Raw genomic sequence first — 24,355 nt, forward strand, 5'->3', positions numbered from 1 at the left:
CACAAGTTTAGTGTGGGAGCAAAATCAACCCACAGGAATCATAATATGGCCATCCCATACAAACTTCAATTAACAGTTGTTAATAGTTTTAGAATATTAAATCAGGATACTGGTATTTCTTGAAATACTCCTTTCAATAAAAAGGGATGAGATTTTAGTTTTCAGCAGCAGGAAGTATTTCAGGGGCATAGCCCACAAGTATATTCACACAACAAGCAAACACAACTTTATCACTCTAGATGAGAATTTTTTAAGGCTCAGTAGTTATTGGAATCTCTGCACATGTGCTCTTCTCTCATGTACCAGCTGTGTATGTGAGAATACGATTTGCAATACACACAAACCATCTCAGTTACTATCACCTATCTGTTGTCATAAACCATTCCACTGCCTTTGCTCTCTTCAGCTTCTCTTTGACATTTACTGCAAACTTCATCTGCCAATAAAATTTGCATGGAGTCACAGACCATATGCCTCCCACAAGGGTCATATTCAAACCTAAAAATATTGCCTCTCAGTACTTTTATTGCTCTACTCTGAATGGAGTGGAGTCTAGCAGAAAAAAGTCCAAGCATCTTTTCATATCTTATCCAGAAAGGAAGTTCCAGAAATACTTCCAAAGGTGGCTCTTGTAATCCTTCCAGAATCCAATAGTCCTGGCTTCAAAAGTGCAGTTTGTTTCTCAGTGCTTATCTATACTCCTAACACTGAGGTGCAGCAACATCCCAGAGATACCTCCATAAAAAAGATTTTCTCAGAACACTGCCAAACTCAGCAGGGACAGAGGACTCTGTTAGTCCATATTCAGACAGGTTAGTGATTGCCTTTGGAACTTGAGGATTTGGCGGGGGGGCGGATGGAGCAGGCTGCGTAATCTTACATGCTCTAGCATGGCAGAGCATGTTCCTGGTCTTAGGACCTTCCTTCACTCTCACTGAGATCTGATCTCCCTCTTTTCCAGGAGGAAACCGGTTCAAGAATTCTGTGCCATCCCAGGCACAACTGTATTATGCAGATTCTAGCTGGCTCCTGTCCCAGCAGCATGCCTGCTCTTGGCACTGCAGAGACAGGGTCATAGAAAGCAGAAAAACAGGTAGGTGCAGCCTGTTGAGCTGAAGTCAACTGCTCCCACAGATCTGTTTCCCATTTGCAGCTCTGCTCTTGATCCAGACTACTTATTCAGACCCAACATACCAGGTTTCAGCTCATTCCTCTCCAGTGAAGGGCAAAAAAAAATTTAGAATAATGCAATGCAAGGAAGTTGCTTGAAGAATCACTTCAATTCTCTCATTTAAAACATTATTCTGCAGAGAATCATGAATCCAGAGTATGGGACACTTACATCCTTTCTTTTAGCTCCTAGAAAGTTGTTCATTGTTACCTCTCTTTTTGAGATCATTATTCTTAGTATTGACAGCATCTGCAAGGAGTGGCAAATATCCAAGTCCCTCCAAATAAGCCTCTTGTTCTCACTAGTGATGAAAGTCCCTACCACTCAACATATCCAGGTATTTACACATATATGAAGACAGAATTCAGGTACCTTTTTAAAGGTATCACATTTTTCACAGTGATGCCAGACTGAAAAGCAAGTATCTGCTTTGGGCAAACATCTACAAAATTAAAGCAATTACTAAATTAAATAATATTCAAACAGCAAAATTTTTTGTGGAACAAGAGCCATTTGTGGGGGAAGTGAGACTACTTTAACAGTTGGATCTCAAAAGTCTATCTGAACTGACCCTAAAAAAAATGAACTTTCAGAAACAAGAGGTAGCTAGAACTTTCAAGCATTTTACTCTGATAGACTTTTTGCTGACATCTCAGGGAAATTTTACACATATTCAGTAATGTAATAACTATTGTGACAAAACACTAATAGCAAAGGTAGGGGAGGATCTGACTCTGGCTTGTTGTTCTTTTTATGTTACAGGTATTGAGAAGCCAGAGATTAAGCTACAAACAATGCATTTGTCAGAACTGGGCGGGGGGAAGAACTATCAACACATTAGCAAAAGAAAATATGAACAGGTCATACTAATATTCAGAAGAGAAGTATTTTATAAGAATAGCTAAGTTTTTTCTACAGGATTGTTTTTAAACAAAACCACTGCTGTGAAAGAAACTTTTTTAAAAGTTTCTGCTTTGACAACCATCCAGTTCCCAGAGAACTACACAAGAATAACTGTATTTCCCACTGCAGAACACTCTTGGCTTCTATGTAATTTTTCATGCGACAGAAACGTATACCTACACAATGAAATATAAAAGCTAGATTATATGTTAACTGACAAAAAGACTACATCCTAGAAAACACTGAAGTAAATCCCTCTAAAACCTCACCACATTTTCATAAATTAAGGAAACCTCCATAAAGAAACTTACTCTGGTTCAATATTTCCATGTTGTGGGGTTATAGTAAGGCAGTGAGCTGGCCAAGAAAGCTCAAATGTCAACATCCTATTAGAATTATTGATAATTTGTACGTGTCCAGTATCAGCTGTTCCATCTGTAATATAAAAAAGGCTGTAAGTTAACACAAACAAAAATTAAGATGTCCAAAACTGAGATGTACCAATTAAGATATTTCACCCTATTTTTACCTTTGCATGCTTTAAAGCCTTCAGAGTTTCTCTTGCTAATGCACTGTATTTTATAAGAATTCCAGTTTAGTTCACATATACTACCTAACTCATCTTTATGCTGACAATTTCACCAAAGCTATGTTCAAACCAAGTTTACTGTTTAGATTAACTGCTACTTCAGCAGTATTACTCATCAAGCCAAATTTACAAATCCAAAGTAATTACAGGCATGGTAAGTACCACAGTTATTTTGCTACTAGAATGGTTATTTTATTAACTTTGAAAAATACTTACTAATAGAAGGAGATGTCAAAATCAAGTATTCAGGTTTAACATTCCAAGTCTGTTGATTAAATAATTTATTCTGAATGATATCCTCAGTTTTTACAGGTAATGGAGGACCTTGCGGTCCTTTAACGGGAAGAACATCCAAAGTTGCATTGATATGCCTGACAGAGTTGCCACATCTGAAAATAAAATAGCATTAAGCAAAAGTATTCATAAAAATAGCTTACAAGTAATTATATCAACCTACTTTTAATATTCCTTAGTGTCATACTTACATATAAAGTTTTTCACAAGAGCCTTCAATTTAATTCAATTGTCTATTATTATAAAGACTAACTGAGCAGCTATATTATGACAAAGCTTATTTACAGGATGTTTAAAAAGAGTACAACAGAAGAGATTATCACCTAAAGATAATTGCTTGTTTTAATAAAGTAAAAGGTTTTCTCTATACATGTTTTATTCAGATTAAGAAGGTACTGCAGGGAGAAGTAAGAGTTCACAAAACCACAGAATAGTTGAGGTTGGAAGGGATCTCTGGAGATCATCTAGTCCAACCCACCTGCTAAAAGCAAGCTCAGTCAAAACATATTGCTCAGGACCTTGTCCAGGCAGGTTTTGAATTTGTTGCAGTGTTTGACCATCCTTATCATAAAAGTTCTAATGTTTAAATGGAATTTCTTGTATTTTAATTTGTGCCTGTTGCCTCTCATCTGTTCACTGTATAACACTTGAGAAGAGTTTGGCTCCATCTTCTCTACTGACCTCCATTAGGTGTTTATACACACTGAAAAGATCCCCCTGAGCCTTCTCTGTTCAAGGCTAAACAGCTGCAACTTTCCCAGTCTCCCCTTGTATGATATAAGCTCGAATTCCTTAATCATCTTCATGGCCAACATATGACATCTTTGCTTGCAACACAGATGGCAGAGAAGCTCATATATGAAAGCTAAGAACCTTTCTTATTCTAGCATTCAGAATATTTCTCAAGTCAAAAGCTTACTTGACAACTAGTTAGATTTAAATACTAAAATATGAACCAGAAATGAGCAAAGGTAAAATAGGTAACTCTCTTGCTCCATACAACACTATGCAAACATACAGCTTTTGTTCCTATTATTTCTACTTTTATTTTTAGTGCTTCTGCTACCGAATCAGTTCAGGATATATGAATTAATACCTGTGGATTCATCTCTTAAAATATCAATAGAACCAGTAATGCAACTGATTCACAGAATTCCTTAATGTGGAATTTCGTAATAATAGATTATTAAAAACAATCAGATTTCTRAGAATTGAAGTGTACTCAAAGTGAAGATCTTCATGTTGTTTTACCGGGGGTGGGGGAAGAGGAAGAACTAATCAGGCTGTCACCAAGTAGGGTGGATGGAATTAAGCCCTGCTTGCTGCTAGACATATGGGTTTCCACTCTTTAGTTGTATAATTCCAATATGTCTGACAAATATCTCACTAGCTGATAAGTTTGTCAACTGTCCAGAAATGTTCTGCATCTGGAGTGCAACAGGCACAGACGATCCTAAGACAGCAGCTACACACGTAGAGATTAGATTCAGCAGGACTAGTAGGCTATTTCTTCACTAACGTAAAAGGATCTTGAGAAGGAAAATTCATGAAGACCCAAAAAACAACCAATAAAAATACCTTTCTTAGAGTTAACCTGGTTTTCACTTTGTCTTCATGCTATACTGTCTTAAGTAGGACCTGTAAAGGATTTAGATGTTTCTTCCTCTATGTTAGGGGTCTAAATACAAGAGCAGTCTGAATATATGAAAATGACAAGTCCAAATTACAAACTAAGTCTCTGCCAGTCCTCCAAATAAATCCTCCCAAAATTTGACAACTTGATGGGGGGAGGCGGGAATCAACCTCAGCACTGCTTCTTCTCTTGATAAGCTGAGGTATACACTAAAAGGCATATTGGCATATGAGCTGGACAAGGAAATGTCACTAATCCTTGGTATATCTCTATTTCAGTCAGAGACATAAAACTTCACCACATTACTAGGACTATAAGAAATGGACTTTGGCAGCATCTTTGAAAAAACATCTTCTTGAGACGAAMAATAGAAAGCTACAAGTAAACGAGTGACATCAATTTAGAGAATAGTCTTAAAATTATCCTAACAGTTTAAATAAACTATATAGAAATGCAGAGAAGACCCAGCTAAATATTCATAGAGGAAATTTTCAGCATAGGCAGCTCCTTCACTCACACAGCTAGTCAATTTTCATCATTGACATAGGGTACAAACCTTAAAAAAAATCTCAAAGGTTTTAAATGAAGGCAGATACAGTTTAGTTTGGTGTTATCTGAAGGTAACTTTTATAGTCACATTACCTGTCTGATTCCAGATGACATTGAGGAGACTGCTGAGAATCAGCCTGATCAAAAACGGTACGTCCAACTACAGCAAGGATAACCTTACGCATACTTCCATAGAAGAGATGGATGTCATTTGCCCTCCTTGGGATATCGTACACTAAAAATAAGAGTAATACAGCAATTCTAGTAAGGACAAATCAACAATACCCTGAAATCACAGAGAGATGTGAGATATAATCCTAGTTAATCATCAGTTGGCTAAGATACTGTAGACTGTTCCAAAATTTACTTACTACAGGTTCAATTATCAGGCATAAATCGACATTAACTTCAGATGTAACGGAAGAACTTAAACACACAGCAATTTGAACATTTTAGTGGCATTGTAGAAAGTGAGATTTTGACGGAAATCACTTTAAAATCAAAGACAAAGGATTAACACTTCAGTATTTAATTCCATATTTCTATAACTGCCTAAAAGACCAGAAATATCAGAATACCATTTAAAGATACTAAAATATTAGCTCAAAATGTTTAATCAAATCAAGTCAAGAAAGTTCTCTGCTTTGCTTTAAGCCTTTTCTTCTTGAATTGGTAGAACAAAGGAACGAGCACTTCTCACACAGGGTGCACACGATCCAACTCTAATTGCCTTTGCTGCACTGTAGATAGCAGGGACAAATACTAATGTTTGTATATAGTTTCTACACTTCAGCTGAGGGTAAGACAGAGCAACACCTACTCTAGAAGCATTTACATGCATCCTGGAACTTGTTAACAAAACCAGGAATCTTACAGAAGGATTTCTAGTAGAACATGTTTTTCTGAAACAACTGGAGTTCTAATCTGTCATACTAAATATGAGTCCAGCACAGAAACATATTCATCCTGTAGGATGGCCATTATTTCTACTCTATCAATTTCTAGATGAACCTGCTGAGCGGGGAGGCTGGACTAGATGATCTCCAGAGGTCCCTTCCCACCTTACTGATTCTATGAGTCTGGTCTCCCTCCTCCACCCTGTTCCTTGAACTCTGTTTCTTTCAGGAAACTCCAGTTTTTAAAGATCCCACTAGGATGTAAAAGTGAAATGTGTGAAAATTTTCACTAACTAAAAGTATCAAAATGACCAGTTTATGATGACATGTGAAGTTATCTTAATCGCAAGGCCACACAGTGCACACATTTCAGACTCAGAACATGCAAACAGCATAACGGTGCAAGCTTCCCAACCACAAGGGACAAAATTTTGTAAAAAGGCTTAGATTCTATCAAATGTGATTAAGTATGTCATGTGACACCTAGAGATGAATTATTCTTAGGAGGATCTAGCAAAGGATCAAAATTCTTCCCCTGCTCTTTTAACACACACACACACACACATGCAAATGAATTGCTAATCTTCATTGCAAAACAAGTTCTTTTTGACAACACAAGTAGTAGGCAATTCATGAAACATTCCAGACTGCTTTAAAATATTTAGAAAAAGAATTGCTACCTGTTAAATAGCAACCGCTATCTATTCAATTAGCAATTTATGTATACCTTAGCAAATAGAAATACATTATACAAGTAAGAGAAATTTGACTACCACAGCAAAGCAACTGAATGTAAAGGAGCTGACTCAGCAACCTGATAGACTCAGGACTGCCACAGTTCCATGCCCCCATGTGCAACCACTAGCAAGGCTGAGTACGTGTTCCCAGCAGGCACACAGAGACACACATGTACAACATGTGGTGATACACACAGCCAACTGCAGATACCAACACAGACAGAAACACTCAGCCCTCACACACACCAAAGAGCAAAAACCTGCCTCATCCTGTTCCCCTGTGTAGCTCATCAGGATGAAGGTCTGTTAGTGGGACACATACCCATATATACAGTGTGGATCCCTCCAGTAGCTAGGCTTAGACACTCAGCCTGCCCAGAAACACACACAGGCCAGTCCCTCAGACAACCCTGCGACCCCACAGTCTCTCCAGCCAGGACCTCCAGTAGGTAACTCCCCCTGTGGTCTCACCCTCAGACAGGCAAGCATGCATACATACACATGCACACGCACCTCTGGCTCCCAAGCCACTTGTCTAACTCCCCAGCTTGTTCAGCTTGACTTCCCCTGCAACCTGTCATCTGACTGGGGATGCCAGCACTTCGATCCCCACGCACACATATAGAGAGCCCCTCACCCAGGAAAACAGTTAGGAATGGAGTTTGGTACTATTCACACTGAACAACATTGGGTGACAAGAAGGTAAGGAAGGTCTTGAGGGTTATACTACCACTTTAAAGAGTAAGAATAACCTATTCAACTCTAAGAACTACACTTCCAATATCCATCCTTGAAGACACATTTGCTGTGTTACACAAGCCTGTCTCCCAGTTCTTTGTAATAGCAGTCTCACCTCAAATCTATTGACTTCAGTACAGAAAGCAGTGCATGAAAAAATATACTTTATATATCCAAGATAAATAAGTCTCAGTAAATGAAATGGTTGTGACAAAATAAGAAACAATAAGCTACATTAGAAAATTTCAAAGTATGGCAAAGTATGGCATCAAAGACGACAAAAAACAACCAAGAGAAGAGGTAAGCCTTGTTTTTTACAAAAAGTATTTTTAACTATTAGCAAGACTCTAATAGTAAGTCAACTACAGTTAATCAAAGACTGTCTAGGCACTCTCACATTGCGTTAACAACTTCAGAGCACACATGAAAACTTCAAGTATCTTCGGTAGGACTTCACTTCAACCTAGCCATGATGAACGATAGCTCTTCCAAGTAAAAGCAACATACAAAAGCTCTATAGGGAAAGATTCAGGCTACAAGTTTTACTCAGGTGTCCTAACAGCCTTCAGACTGCAAAGTCTTTCCATAGGTGAGTAGAATTAGTCCAAGAAACACAGCGTTAAAGGGCCAAACTTAAAAAAAAAAAAAAAGACTTGGAATAAACTGCAGACTTTAATCCCTTGGGTAATACAAGCAGAAGTTGAAAAAAGTTTAAAGTTACTTAATTTGAGTGGGGAAAGACACCTTCAAGTGTCAGAAAACTTGTTTTCTGCCTCATAATTTTCAAATATAGGATGTATTACCTGCTCACAGAACTAAGTCTGCAACTTTCAGTAAAACTGTACCTCATGTCTTTCTCAAATATTAATGCTAAGGTAAGAATTCTCAGAATACACTGAATATTTCTAGTGTCATAACACACACAGGCAGCTTCTGCTCTGCTTAGAGAAAAACACAGTAAGTCTGAATGGACAGGTATGCAATAAAAGAAAGCAAGTTTTGCCAAAATTGGGCATTTTGTTTCTGCATTTAACAAAAAAGAAATTGTTGAAAAGTAACTAGAATTCAAGTCTAAAACACATTCCCCACCCCCAACAAGCATTACATATTTCCTTTAATGAGACATACGCTTACCTTCCATCACTAGCTGCTCCCCTTGAAATTCTTCATCAAATACTACATTTCTCAACAGACTGTTTTCTGGGACTATATATTTTGCTACTTGAGGGTTATACATCATGGCTCTGTTAGAGAGATAAGGAAGAGACTTTAAGTTATACATACTCCAGACTTCAAATTATACATATCACTGGAAACATAAATCTGAAAAGGATTACCAGTGTAAGAATCATCCTTTTAACTTTTATCATTTCTGGAATAAACCAAGCTCACATTTGTGAACACACTTTTAACTCTGAAGCCTTCTCTCTGAGTTACGCAAATTGAAATATAGCGATCTATATACAACCGTTGCGGCTCATTGGTCTAGGGGTATGATTCTCGCTTAGGGTGCGAGAGGTCCCGGGTTCAAATCCCGGACGAGCCCTTTAATGGGTTAGGTTTAGCTCAGTTGGTTAGAGCATGGTGCTAATAATGCCAAGCTTGTGGGTTCGATCCCTGTACGGCCACTCGTTTAAGGGTTGGACTAGATGATCTCCACAGGTCCCTTCTAACCTTACCGATTCTCTGATTTTATGATGAATACTAAAGAGGAGGGAAGAATGAAGAAAATTATAGCAATCTAGAAGGACCTGTTGGTTAACATCTGTGAAACACTTTGAAAAGTGGAATGCAATTAGGAAGATTTTTTTGTCCCACATGACAAGACAAGAGGCAATGGGCAGAAACTGAACCACAGGAAGTTCTGCCTGAACCTCCCTTAAGCACAGTAAGGTAAGATATATCCTAGAAATTTCATTTGCATCTGTTATGACCATATGTAGTTATTTCTCTCAAACACACATCCACGCAACGCTACATTTTCCTCAATTTAAGTCAGCAAAACAAAGTGGGGATCTCATTTAAAATTTAATACTACTGAATTTCTATGCTACTCCTTTCAATTTAAAAATTAAGGCTACATACACATTGGAAAAAGAGGTAGAGAAACAACAACTCTCTTCCAATACAGAAAACATACACAAAAATAAACACTCCCCTCCTAAAATAATATGCATAGCTTCCAACAATGTAAAAAGAAAGAAAAAAGAAAAAACTTATACTAGGATCATAGCCGCAGCATGCAAAAAAGAAGAGTCAAATATAAGACTTACCAGAACTCTCCATATCATCAAAGTCTTTTGTTTTGTTCTTGTCATTTTTATAAGCATGTTAAAACTCATACTGTTGGTAGCATTACACCTTTAGTTTCAACATACTATTAAGCATCTGTCCTACTTCATAATAGTAACCTATGATATTCCATCTTACCTACGATATTGCTGTCTGGAAATTTCATCTCCACAAAAAAAACATATTGCCGATAATGTGTTTGTTTTACATAAGTTTTTTTCTTTTTCCACAGGATTCCACGTTACAGTAATCACCTGATAAAAGACAGTCAACATACTCAGAAAAAATTTCTTGCATTTGGTACTGATGTTTGGAAAATTACTGCAATACAAATGAAATACAACGTTAAACACAAATTAAGTGAAACTTCAATGAGAAACTTCTGATATGCATAGTCACTGAAAACATTTTAAAATTAGTAAAACTTCTCTACAATTAGGTATATTTACCTTATGTGTTCCTTCTTTTAGCACAAATTTTTCTGGAGACACTGTCATTGTGTGAGGATCCATAGCTGTTTTTGTCTCAAGGTCTGCAAAACACAATGCTTTAACATAAGCAGCGCGAGAACCTGTGTTTCTTATGCGGAAAGAAACTTTCCTTAATCTTGCAGGCAATATTCCATCCAGTGTTATCAAGTAACCATCTGACAGTTTTTTAACATTTTCTAAAATGATATTGCTTGTTCCTCCATATCCAGACAGAGGTATCTGAAAATAAGCAGTACACTTCAGATGAAAAATGTTTCTTAAACTTCTGTAAAAGATAATATTAAGGGTAAACCATACAAAGAATATATATTACAACACAGTATGAAAAACACTTAAAATGTAAACTGAAATGACTTTGCAGGAAAARATATAAGTCTGAACTTATTCAGCTTCAGTTTCAAGCTTCATTTCAAGTTCAATTTCATTTGCTGAAAATTAGTTTAAGGTTTTTCTATAAAAATCAGACAAGTCCAGATTTCTTCAGCAGTTCTAGAGTCAAAATGTTGGGTAACTTCTAACATACTACGTAACATCTTCCTTATTTCTTTTGTAAGAGGGGAAAAAAGTATGAAGTAAAGCTTTTGAATGTTCAGACTGTAAAATTTAATGTCCATATCATATTTAGCAAGTAAACAGGTGTATGTACTGAATATCTTGAAAAGTCTAAATTTGTAGAGCGTGCTATTCAGTGCTAGGCCTTTCTTAAAAACACATCTCAAACCAACTAACCCATACCAACCCTCCCAAACCCAAGCAAAAGAAACACACCACCCACTCTGTACACATACAAGAAATGCTGTATATTTCAAATTATTAGAAATTAGATTGGGACTCTTACAGTAAACTTAATTCCTGGCTGTGATCGAATCCCCAGCTGTTTGATTTCCAGCTTGGCAAACATGCAAGTTACACGAGTAGGTGCAAACATCAAGTATATATTAGTATCTTCTTTGGGACGGATTTTGAGCTCCCAATTACTAGTTAAGCGTTCCTCTGATCCAAATATACTTTGCAACTATTAAAAAAATATATAAATAGATACACACACACATATCGAAAGTAGGTAAGTACATAAAAAAATTCAGAGTAATAAGACTTCCTTCATTAATAACCCAAAATTAACTTCATCCGACTCTCGATTAAGTTGATAGCAGGAGATATTTGAGGTTGCAATGACGCTAAGCAGAGGAGTAATGGAGAAAAAATGGCTTTTCAGTTGGAGTATTACATTTTCACAGCTTTTACCCGTGATAGATTTCCAGTCAACCCTCTTTATTTTGTAGTCTTATTTTCTCTAAAGCAGTCAGGACAAATAGATGATTACAGAGGGAGGCATACAAAATTTTCTTGGCACCTAGCACTGCCAGTTGATTTTTCTGGCCACAACAGGAACAGTAAACAAGAATCTACTAAATATTTCTGTCCAGGTCAGAAACAGCTTTTAATGATGAGTAATAAAATTTGAGCCATACTGGTTAAGGATCTCTCAGATTAAACTTAAGATCATCCTCCAGAATGATCCAGAAAAATCCAGTCACCCTTCAAAGGAAAAAGTACAGATGAACCACTTAACTAGAAGACAGATTTTCTAACGAACCCAAGAAAACCATCTCCCAAGTATTTCCAGAATGAAAATCAGGCATGATGTCCAGAACTCTGTATAATGACCATGGTATCTCATGCATCATTACATATAGTTAGCAAAATTCTTCTCTGTGAGAAGTCCAAAATCCAAAACCTATATGGCTCTTAAAACATGTGCCACATCCTTCCAAGCACTGTAACATGTCCATCAGTAACATTATCAGAATGTGCCTGACTACTCTCTGATCAGATGCCTTCCCAAGACAAAGATGAGGAAGGCATCCCATGTTAGTGCCAAGATCTAACAGATCACAAGCAGAAAGGACTAAACCAACTGATTCCAATCAGCTTCAGAATCAAGCAGGCAACAATACAGCATCCCATAGTGAACCACAATAATAGTTGAAAAGACAAGCAGAAAATTAGAAAGATTTCCCCACTTAAACTCAATATATGCTAACTCCATGAATGTTCCTATAAATTCTATTAAAAGTAGAAAAAATATTTAGTTTTGCTGTTCCACTGAATTAGCAAAACTAGATATTTAACCTTTAACATCATTTAACCCTTCTGGACTGAAGACAGATCAATGATCTGCTATTCCAAAATAGTAAATCTGAAATTTGCTTTCTGTGATGAAATTCAATTCCAGAGGTCTCCTGCAATTTGATTTCCAATCTAATTCAGCCATTACTGAGCAAACGGTACTACAAGTATTAAACAAGCTTTGATGTTTTTATTATAAACAGATTATCTTGACAGTTTTGTTGTAAACAGGAAATAGAAGTTTTCATTAGTTACCTGAAAGCAATCCTGATCCTGGCCTCTTATCAATAATCTTAAATGTTGAGTCACAGACAGAGAGTTATTTCTTAGAGTTAACTTCTGCTGACTGAAAAATATGAAGTTAAGTTACACTGTGCAGAAAACTTAAATTTATGTATTTATTCATGGAAATGGGACAGTCAGTTTTACAGTCATTTCATGAAAAAAATCACCTCCTGTTACAGCAAAATATATTAGTTCAAAAGTTATCTCTGTATTCTCAAAGTCACATATTACAACATTATATACCATTACATCAGTCCTCATACAGGAAAAAGTTCTTCTGAAGTTCAAGTATTGTACTTAGTAGCTTAAACTCTTGAAGCAAGCAGCAGTTGTGTCAATACATAAGACTCCTTCAAAAAAGGAAAGRTCTTTTAAATATGTAGTTATGATCAAAATAAATAAAAATCACTGATTTATGCAAAATCAAAATCCTCCAGCCATCAGAAAGGTGAGAGTAAATAGCAATGGAAAAGTGCTTTGATTTAAATGCATTATTGGTCATACTGAAATGGCTTACATTTCAGTGAATGTAGCATTCACTCAAACCATTTAAAGAATATATCATTGAAAGTTTTATCCTCAAAATCCTCAGTCATTTGTAATTATTATTTTTAAATATTTGGAGACCAGAATAATTTTGAAGTGAAACTTTTCCCTCTGATCCTAGACAGGGGAAATAAGTTTGGCCCAGCTTCACTGGAATAGTATTAGAGAACCAAATTAAGCTAAGGACAGCTTTTCCTTTTAATATACTTCTTAAAAATAATTGCACTAGAAAAAGGAATGGCTATATCAAGTTGATCAATGGTAATTTTTTTTTCCTCTGTCATATCCTGGCATTAAGTGGCAAACATTTAAGTATCCAAAATATGTTATTTCCAAATAAGAAAAAACAAGATCAACAGCTTTTCTAGATACTTTTTCTTTAAAATATTATATTAAGGTTATGCTAGAAAATCATCCAGGTAACAATGCAAATTAATTACGAATTAACATAGGTTATGGACAGAAATCAGAAACCATAATACCTTCTTCAGGGTAAGGCACCACCATATGCAATAAGCCAACAAAACTGCTTATCCTGGCTCAAAAGTAAAGATTTTACTCCTTGCTTTTTTTAACTCAATTACTGCTACCAACTGCTCACTCTGACCATTCACTTTAGGACTTCTGGCACTCAGACACTTCCTTAACAGAGGTAGGAAACTTCTGTCATTTTAGTGAGTCAAAAGCCAGCCACAACAGGGTTTAAGAACTCTTAAGACTCTCACAAAGGAAGAGATCATGCAATTAGATGCAAGGATGGAAGGCAAAAGAGAGGACAAAGCCTAAGTGGCAGACACTTTGTATTCTGTTGGAACAGAAATTTCAAAAATAATTTCTATTTCCTAAATCCAGCAGTAAAAAAGAACTATTTTTCAGGATAGAAAGGAAATAAAGCAGCAGCAGCATAAAGGGAAGAGAAAGTTACCCCCAAATAAATCCAGGCAAAGATACTATTTTAGAAACGCATTATTTTGACTAACAAAAAAAAAGTAATACAGCTAACAGAGTTGTTGGCTACAACTATGGATTACTTAAAAATATTAACAGGGAACATCAATGGATTACTCAAAAAGTTCAGTAGCAAAATAACAGTGGATTAGTTCAGAAAATAATACTTAAAAGTCCAGAAACCTGCAAAACTTGCACCCTCAGCATACAAAAGCAGCAAAGTATATCTAGACAATTCTCAACAGCCTCATTAAAACTTGAAACACTGAACTGGAAATTTGACACTAACTAAAAATTTAGATGGGAACTCCTCCTTGACTGAAGGATAGGTAACCATAATTAGGGTGCATCACTAGAAGTGTTAATATCAGAGCACATTCAATTTTATATTCAAATTCAAGGAAATTCAACAGCCAGTGCTACTCAGAAGGTCAAACATTACCAAAGTAGATTCTTCTAGATTTAACATCTAGGAATTGGGAAAATAAACAAACAAATAAATAATCGCTACTAGCAAAAGACAGATGTCAAAGGAATCTACGGAATTTTAACATCATTTTACTCAGAAAATATTTTTCACTATAGTTCTACTTACATAACATTAATYTTACAAAACCTGATATTATTCTATCAATAAAGAGTCATGAAGAATACAAAAAGCTTCAAGATGATCAGTGGTTTCCAAAAATTTCATATATTAAAAATACGTGTAACACACTGTTTCTCTCATTGAGCACAGAAGACTCCTTATCACCTATGGATTGTTAACCTGAATAGAGATAATACAGAAGTAATTTATAATGCATTTACTTACAGTTTAACATAATATTCTGTATGAATAGCAGCTCTACTTATACTTACACTGATCTTCCAAGTGTTACTCCTCCCCAGGCAATGAACTGCTTGTTGGAAAGAATGGGCGGGATGTCTCTGCAGCCAGCAGCCATGGACACTGGTCTGTTTTCCACACTCTCCACTTCACCCTTCAGCACCACTTCATACTGAGGCCCAGAAGGCAGCACAAGGATTTTCAAAATACTAAATAAATACATAAATAAATAAATAAATGACTCCATCACAAAGTAAGAATAGAAGATGAATACAAAAAAATGAAAAAAATAGTACAGACAAGCCTTTTTATACCATCTTCTCAAATAAGGGGAAAATATATGCATACATATATTTTAACTTTATAATAAAGGTCATCTTTACACATGGCAAATTTAAATTCCTTTGGGCTGCAGGCCCATGCACCTCAAGTTTTATTTTGAAGTGTTTCATCTGGAGATAATTCAGATAAGTATTTCAGAGACTACAGTGACAGAGTTATTTTTGCACAAGCTAACTTGATTGCTTCAACAGACCAATTTTGGAGAGCAACAGGAAATCTAATTGTCTCTATGCACTTCAAAGAGATACCTTTTGTGATACCTATGAAACTTCAAGTAGCATGAGATATTCAAGAGTTTCAAAGCTCTGAATCCTGTTCTCAGTAAGAGTGTTATAATACACAAACCCAAGACTGTCTTCACACTTTGTTTCCTGAAATCACTGCAGGAAAGAATAATAGGCCCACAGTCAGGCATCAGCTACCCCAGGGTCTTCAAGATACAGCCTCTATCCTACAGGACAACAGCAGAGAAGACTACTGCCTTCTTCAAAAAGAAGAATCAAACAGATGAATGAGATCATCAGGAGTGCAGATTCAAATATGGAACTAGAAATAAATGGACTAACACTGAAAAGGAAAGCTAGATCTGAATGTCCGAGGAAATTTTGAGAAGAAATCAGAGAAACAACTGGAAAAGAAACCAGAAAAAGTGCTGGCTGAGTAAGGGAGACACGAGTCAGCAAAGATATAAAACAAAAAGCTGAAGTATACAGGGAAGAGAAAAGGAAATTAGAATCGTCCAAAGATTCAGGGAACAAGAAAGAACAATCAGAAAAACAAAACAGACACTCATAAGAAAAAGAAAAGAGAGCCATAGGGCAAGAAGTCTGCCTATAAGGAATAGGCAGAAGAACTCACTATACCAGCGGCCCACTTAGAGACAGGAATGAAACTCATCAGTCTAGCTAGCCTTGCTGTCTAGCTGTCACTGAATTTCTATGAATCCTACTGACACAGTCCAGTATTCTATCATCAGGCAATATTAATACTTGTTACTGCTTTAATTACTTTAAATTACTTTGGTAAGCATTTGGAAGAGGACTGCAAAGATTCCAACTCTACTGAATACCTTAAGGCTGTAAAGCAAAGAAGTTACGCATAAGGCCTCATGATATGGGAGGTTAACCACTTTGTGCCGATCTATTAGGATCATACTGTCATTAGCAAAGAGTTTCAATCTATTATCAGTGGCTAGGTCCAAATAAGCTGGATACTGAAGCCGAACATATTTTGGCTGTATTCTTTTATTCATTCTTGCTTCATTACAGCAGAACTGGGAAGATATGCAATGAAAAATGCTCTGGAGAATTGGAGTCTGACCCTGTCATTGCCAAAAAAACTCTTAGGTGATACCAAAATGGTCACTTGAACCAAAACAAGTCTATTTGAGAGAACAAGGAGATTCAAAGGTAATAACATACAAATGTCTGAATGAATATAGCTGCAGATTGAACATGCAAATTAGTGTTATATACGACCTAGGTCTGAACATTGATTCAATTTTGGCATCCAGAATCTATGAACACCTTTGATCCTGATCTGTGCTTGAGTTTATCAGTTGTAAAATAGAAAGAACATATCCCTCACCATTGTGGGATGAAGAAGAGAGAAGTAAGTGAAGGGGCTGCTAAACATTTTCAAGCATTCTTTACTTTAGCATACTTTAGAGGCAAGTATCTTATAAGGGACTCCTGAGAATTGCTCCATTTAAGCTAAACAAGTCATAAGGCACCTATTGACCTATGATGGAAAAATGAGCTAAACCAATCTGATAGCCTTCTGTGATGGAATGACTGGCTGGGTAGATGAGGGGAGAGCAGTGGACATTGTGTACCTTGACTTCAGCAAGGCTTTTGACACTGTCTCCTATAACATCCTCCTAGAGAAGCTCAGAAAGTGTGGGTTAGATGAGTGGACTGTGAGGTGGATTGAGAACTGGCTGAAAGAGCTCAGAGGGTCGTCACCAGTGACGTGGAGTCTAGTTGGAGGCCTGTGGCTACTGGAGTCCTCCAGGGCTCAGTACTGGGTCCCATCCTGTTCAGCTTCTTCATCAGTGACCTGGGTGAGGGGACAGAGTGCCTCTTCAGCAAGTTTGCTGATGCTACCAAGCTGAGAGGAGTGGCTGACACACCCACAGGCTGTGCTGCCATTCAGAGAGACCTGGAGAGGCTGGAGAGCTGGGTGGAGAGGAACCTCCTGAGGTTCAACAAGGGCAAGGGCAGAGTCCTGCACCTAGGGAAAAATAACCCTAGGCACCAGGACAAGCTGGGGGCTGACCTGCTGGAGAGCTGCTCTGCAGAGGACGACCCGGGAGTGCTGGTGGATGACAAGYTGACCATGAGCCAGCAATGTGCCCTTCTGGCCAAGAAGGCCAATAGTCTCCTGGGCTGCATTAGGAAGAATGTTGCCAGCAGGTCGAGGGAGGTGATCCTGCCCCTCTACTCAGCCCTGGGGAGGCCTCATCTCGWGTACTGCATCCTGTTCTGGGCTCCCCAGGACAAGAGAGACACGGAGCTACTGGAGAGAGTCCAGCATAGGGCTACAAGGATGATCAGAGGACTGCAGCATCTGCCCTATGAGGAACGGCTGCGAGAGCTGGGCCTCTTCAGCCTGGGGAAGAGAAGACTGACGGGGGATCTTATCAATGTGTTTAAGTACCTGAAGGGAGAGTGTCAAGGGGACGAGGACAAACTCTTTTCAGCTGTCCCATGTGACAGGACAAGAGGCAATGGGCAGACACTGAAGCACAGGAAGTTCCGCCTGAACGTGAGGGGGAATTTCTTCTCTGTGAGAGTGATGGAGCACTGGACCAGGTTGCCCAGGGAGGTTGTGGAGTCTCCTTCTCTGGAGATCTTCAAGGCCCACCTGGATACAACCCTGTCTAACATGCTCTAGGTGACCCTGCTGAGCAGGGAGGTTGGACTAGATGATTTCCAGAGGTCCCTTCCAACCTTATTGATTCTATGATACTCATTTAGTACTGTTCAGCAAGTGAGGCATGGAATCTATGGAGCAGGTATACCCCAGCAAAACATCTACTCTGTTCTGAATGATGACCCTCCCCAAAACAACTGATGCCAAAGTTTCCCCTGTAGATAAAACTTTACATTTGTTATGACCTTCAGGTTCAAAATAACTCTTATTTAAAAAAAAAGACAACATATAATCATTTACATTACCTTTCTGCATTCTTTAAGTATTTTGGAAAAAACAGGACAGTCACTTCTTGTTCTTCTCCAGGAAGAAGAAAAAGATCCTCAGGTTCAACAGAAAAGCAGCTGTCCTGATTTGATGTCTGAAGAAAAGGGTGGGGGGGAGGTAAGAGAGAAAGACAGAGGGTGCGTTACTTTTTCTAAGGGAGTAAACACATCTACAAAGACCAAAATTATTTGACTATGCGTCTGTCATACATGCACGTCAGCTAATTTAAATATACATGGCATTGTCAGAACTTTCACATACTTCTGCAGAAGTTAAATTCCTCTGAAGTTGGATGGTATAGCATGGAAACTTCTACCAGAAACATCTTAAGATCAATCAACTGTATACATAATGCTGTAAGAACCTCACAGAGATTCAGAGAACTGAATAGTACAACATGACAATGGCATGCCAGTAGCAGTGTAACATCAGCAACACTCAAACAGGATTTCAGAGCTCTGGACATGATGTCAAGGGTCTGGGAGCCCAGGTCATTTTCTCCTCCATCCCGCCAGTGAGGGGGAAGGATGGGAGGATAAGTAGACAGATTTTCTAAGTCAACAACTGGCTGCATCACTGGTGTTGGCAACAGGTTCTTGGTTTTTATGACCATGGGACTCTGTTTGAAGATCAAGGGGATTCACCTCACTAAGCAGGGCACAGATATCTCTGCCAGCACATTGGCCAACCTAGTAAGAAGGGTTTTTAAACTAGGAAAGATGGGGGAAGGGGAGAGTCATAGAAACAGGATAGTAGCAAAACACAGATCAAGTCAGGATGCCTCCAGCAGGTACATGCAGCCAGAAGAGTGYGTATGGACATGGTTACAGAGCATCTCCTTGGACCCCTCCTGGGAAACCTGTATCTCAGAAATGCCTGTACACTAATTCTTCCTGTTTGTTCCCCATGCTGTGCCTGTGCATTAGAGATCTGTGTGCAGTCACAGGGCCATGATCTCACTGCAATCACAGAGACATGGTGGGATAGCTGCCATGACTGGAATGCTGCTATGGATGGTTACATGCTTCTTAGGAAAGACAGGCCAGGAAGGTGAAGTGGTGGAGCTGCTCTTTTTGTGAGAGAACAACTAGAATGCATTGAGCTCTGCCTAGGGGTAGATGAAGAGCCAGTCAAGAGCTTACAGGTAAGGATTAAACAGGGCATGCTAACATGGGGACACTGTTGTGGGGTCTACTACAGGCCATCTGATCAGGAAGAACTCAATGAGGCTTTCTACAGACAGCTGGAAGTAGCCTAATGATCACAGGCCCCAGTTCTCATAGTTCTTCAGCTACCCTAGTATCTGCTAGAAAGACAACACAGCTAAGCACAAACAGTCCAGAAGGCTCCCGCAGAGAACTGATGATAACTTCTTGTCACAGGTGGTAGAGGAGTCAACAAAGAGAAGTGTGATTCTAGACCTTGTACTAACAAAAAGGAGGACTGGTTGGAGATGTGAAGGTTGGGGGCAGCCTTGGCTGCAATGACCATGAGATAGAGGAGTTCAGGATCCTGTAAGAAGGACAGTAAGTAAGGATTGCAACCCTGGACTTCAGGGGAGCAAACTTTGGCCTCTTCAGAGACCATGGGTTAGGGCCCTAGAAGGAAAGGAGGTCCAAAAACGCTGGTTAGTATTCAAGGACCACCTCTTCCAAGCTCAAGAGCAGTGCACGCCTATGAGAAAGGAGTGCACCAAAGGCAGCAGGAGACCTCCATGGATGACTAAGTTGTTCCTGGCAAAACTCAACCCTTGGAAGGAGGTATAGAGAAGGCAGAAACGGGAACGGGTAATCTGGGAGGAATATAGGGATGTTCTCTGAGTATGCAGAAACAGGGCTAGGAAGGCCAAGGCCGATCTGGAGTTTAATCTGGCAAGGGATGTTTTGTCAAGGATGACAAGAAGGGCTGCTTCAAGTACGTCAGTAGCAAAAGACCACTAGGGAAAACGTGGGCCTGACGCTGAACGGGGCAGGAGCCCTGGTGACGAAGGATACGGAGAAGGCAGAGTTACTGAATGCCTTTGCTGCCACAGTCATTCTTGGTAAGACCAACCGTCAGGCATCCCTGGCCCCGGAGAGCAGAGAGAAGGTCTGGAGAAAGGAAGGCTCCCCCTTGGTCAAGGGGGATTGGGTTAATGATCACCTAAGCAAACTTGACACACACAAGTCCATGGGCCCCGACRGGCCCRTGACCCGCAGTTCCCAGCGCTCAGGGAACTGGCTGGTGTCGTTGCCTGCTCACTCTCCATCGCCTTTGAGAGGTCACGGAGAACTGGAGAGGGGCCTGAGGACTGGAAGGAAGCCAATGTTGCTCCGGCCTTCAAACAGYGGGCAAGCAGGAGGACCCAGGAAACTACAGGCCAGTCAGCCAGAAAAGGAGGCGATCGGGAGTAGTCAGCACGGATTCACCAAGGGGAAAAATCACGCTTAACCCACCTGAGAGCCTTCTATGAGGGGCGAGCAGTGGATGTTGTCTGCCTTGCCTTCAGCAAGGCTTCCCACCCTGTCTCCCGTAGCAGCCTCGCAGGCAGGCCGATGAAGTACAGGCTAGATGAACAGACAGGGAGGCGGATTAAGAACCGGCTGAAAGGCAGAGCTCACGGGGTTGTGCTCAGTGACGCAGAGTCTAGTTGGAGGCCTGTGGCTAGTGGTGTCCCCGTGGGGGTCAGTACTGGGTCCAGTCGTGTTCAATGCATTCATCAGTGCCCTGGATGGAGGGGCAGAGGGCCTCCTCAGCTAGTTTGCTGATGATGCCAAGCTGGGAGGAGTGGCTGACACACCTAAGGGCTGTGCTGCCATTCAGAGGGCCCTCGACAGTCTGGAGAGATGGACAGAGGGGAACCTTGTGAACTGCAACAAAGAGAAGAGGGAGAAATAACCGCGTGCAGCAGTACCGGCTGGGGGCTGACCCGCTGCAAAGGCAGGGAGCACCTGGGAGTGCTGGTGGACGATTCGACCGTGAGCCAGCAACGTGCCCTTGTGGCCAGGAAAGCCAATGGTCTCCTGGGGTGCATTAAARAGAGTGTTGCCAGCAGGTCAAGAGAGGTGGTCCTGCCCCTCTCCTCAGCCCTGGGGAGGCCTCATCTCGAGTACTGCATCCTGTTCTGAGCTCCCCAGTACAAGAGAGACATGGAGCTGCTGGAGAGAGTCCAGCGTAGGGCTACAAAGATGATGAAGGTACTACAGCATCTCTTCTATAAGGAAAGGCTGAGAGGTAGGCCTGCTTAGCCTGGAGAAAAGACAATTGAGAGGGAAGAGGTATACATCTTATCAGTATATACAGATATCTAGAAGGAAGGTGTCAAGAGGATGTGCCCAGATTATTTTCATTAGTACCACGCAACATAACAAGAGGCAACGAGCACAAACTGAAACAAAGGAAGTTCTGCCTGAACACGAGGAAGAGCTTATTTACTGTTAGTGACAGAGTACTGGAACAGGTTGCCCAGAGAGGTTGTAGGTCTCCTTCCTTCAGAGATATTCAAAAGCCATCTGGACAGGGTCCTGGGCAACATGCTCCAATGACCCCGCTTGAGCAGGGAGGTTAAACTAGATGATCTCCTGAGGTGCTGTTCAACCTCAACCATTCTGTGATCACTAACCAATTATGTGATACCAACCAATCGTAATATTAATTAGAGCCCAATATCACCACACTTATTTGTGTCCAGTGTCACCACATTAGTTTTACATCCTTTTTCCATGGCCTATGCCCCAAGAAGTGCAAAAAAAAAAAAAAACTGGAGATAAGGCCACTTCCCTATCATTCCTACTCAATCATCAGGAATTATGAGTACTGATGGTTATCTGTAATCACTATTCATAACTCTGAATCAAGATGAGAAGGAGAATACTAATACTTGGACTAAGCAGGCTCCAGACTGGAAGCAAACCTCTGATTGTATCACTATTTCCATCCCCCAATATCACAATTTAACAGTGCCAAAATACCAGCAGGAAAAGAAAAAAAAAAAGTTTACTGATATCACAGAAGAAACAAATAGCATAGCTCCTTTCTCGCAAAGCCTGATAGAGGAGGCATTTTTTTTCCTTTTAATCTGACTCAGAAATTTTCTATTCTAGATCTAGACTTCTCTAATAGATAATAGAAGTTGGAGATGATTTTATACAACTATTGGTCAAGCAATATGTCTTTGTGTAAAAGCAATTTTCAAGTTAGAAGCTAGCAGTTCTTAATGAATAGGCTATGAACTTCAACAGCAGGAAAAGATCTTGAAAGAGAGATGCTACTAGATGGTACAAAAGTGCTGCCCAAAGACAATCAAGACCATTAGCACATCAGTCTGGATGAGTTTGTAGTTAAACCACCATTTGGTAGCACACTGTGGTAAAAATGGAAAAGAGTAAACTCTAGATTCTTCTGTTAAATATCTCCCTATTTTATGTAGAACCTGCTGCTCAGCCATGTTACCAAACCCAGGATTAATGCTAGAGGCTTTCTTGACACGTGAATTTTCATGCTGCACGTATGGAGAGCGATCCTTCCACTGGCTTTGTATCATAGGTCTAATTTTCTTAAGAACGCAGTAAGTCATTAAAAAGGAATAGTTCTTTTTCTTAAATCCGTTGTTGTGCATGGCTAGTTGAATGCATAGAATACAATTAATGACTGTTGGAAACGGAATTAATGCATTAGTATCCTATGGATGCATTTTAAGACATTTCTAAAATTCTGAATTCTAAAGATCAAAAAAAACTTTTTTTTTTGTATTAGAAAAACCTACATCTCTTAAAAAAGGCATTACAGGTCACAGGTCATGCGAATATTCTTCCCATGACAGGACAAGAGCAATGGGCAGAAATTGAAGCACAGGAAGTTCCGCCTGAACGTGAGGGGGAATTTCTTCCCTGTGAGAGTGACGGAGCACTGGACCAGGTTGCCCAGGGAGGTTGTGGAGTCTCCTTCTCTGGAGATCTTCAAGGCCCGCCTGGATACAACCCTGTCTACCATGCTCTAGGTGACCCTGCTGAGCAGGGAGGTTGGACTAGATGATTTCCAGAGGTCCCTTCCAACCTTACTGATTCTATGATTCTGTGAACTGCAAATAGTTTAAATTTGATTTCTGGTATATTTTAAAGATAACATCATTACAGCATATTATAGTATTTTGTTTTGTTGTGATAATACACAAGTTTATTGCAACTTCCATAAAGCCACAAAGCAAAAAGCTACAACTCTTTAATTCAGAAGTCATGTTTAAAATATAGCCTTTAAAAGACTGAAATAAATGCAAATCAACATCACACTCTATTTCCGTATCTGTAAGTCCTTTTCTGAAATATAGTCATCTGAAAATAAATACCATTAACATTCTTCCCAGTTTTCAACTGAGACTTAATGGACTATAATCATGTATTAAAACAAATGGAAATTAGCCAACTTCTTAGCTAAGCATTTTTTGCTCTAAAGTAATTAAAAGTTTTTCAGCAAGATTGTCTATTCTAAACATATATCACTGTCAACACGCAACTCTCAAAAATACTGACAGCTTTAATATATTAGAAACACAAAAAAAAAACTTTATTACTCTGTCTTATGATCTTGCAATTCAAGGCCAGCCTACCAAATATAGTCAAGTCTTAAGCATCTCCCAGTGAATTAGGACTAAACTCAGGGTTAAAACCATGAGAAATAAATGCAGTGTGCCATCAAACCAATTCATTGCAAGGATAAGAAAAAGCTACCTATCCCCTGCTACTACAGAATTTAAGTAGATTAGAACGGTCGCTATAGCAACTACCAAAATCTTCAGACTGTTAA

At 39.2% G+C, this 24,355-nt stretch overlaps 1 protein-coding gene and 1 non-coding gene across 2 annotated transcripts in view; one reads left to right on the forward strand and one right to left on the reverse strand.

The window, feature by feature from the left end:
- Nucleotides 1-24,355, reverse strand: part of CEP192 (centrosomal protein 192) — a 74,495-nt gene that overhangs the window by 15,813 nt on the left and 34,327 nt on the right. The window contains exons 26-35 of the mRNA XM_085322472.1: nucleotides 18,553-18,668; nucleotides 15,064-15,240; nucleotides 12,679-12,769; nucleotides 11,132-11,308; nucleotides 10,252-10,512; nucleotides 9,941-10,056; nucleotides 8,645-8,754; nucleotides 5,233-5,374; nucleotides 2,880-3,052; nucleotides 2,386-2,509 (exon numbers count right to left, since the gene is read on the reverse strand). Of these exons, the coding sequence (XP_085178598.1) occupies nucleotides 2,386-2,509; nucleotides 2,880-3,052; nucleotides 5,233-5,374; nucleotides 8,645-8,754; nucleotides 9,941-10,056; nucleotides 10,252-10,512; nucleotides 11,132-11,308; nucleotides 12,679-12,769; nucleotides 15,064-15,240; nucleotides 18,553-18,668 (1,487 nt within the window). The remainder of the gene's footprint in view (nucleotides 1-2,385; nucleotides 2,510-2,879; nucleotides 3,053-5,232; nucleotides 5,375-8,644; nucleotides 8,755-9,940; nucleotides 10,057-10,251; nucleotides 10,513-11,131; nucleotides 11,309-12,678; nucleotides 12,770-15,063; nucleotides 15,241-18,552; nucleotides 18,669-24,355) is intronic.
- TRNAP-AGG (transfer RNA proline (anticodon AGG)) lies at nucleotides 8,985-9,056 on the forward strand. The gene has a single exon. It is a non-coding gene; the product is annotated as a tRNA-Pro (tRNA).

The sequence above is a fragment of the Rhea americana genome, unplaced genomic scaffold (genome assembly GCF_003343005.1).
Source record: "Rhea americana isolate MKP2758 unplaced genomic scaffold, rheAme1 scaffold_78, whole genome shotgun sequence".
Taxonomy (NCBI): domain Eukaryota; kingdom Metazoa; phylum Chordata; class Aves; order Rheiformes; family Rheidae; genus Rhea; species Rhea americana.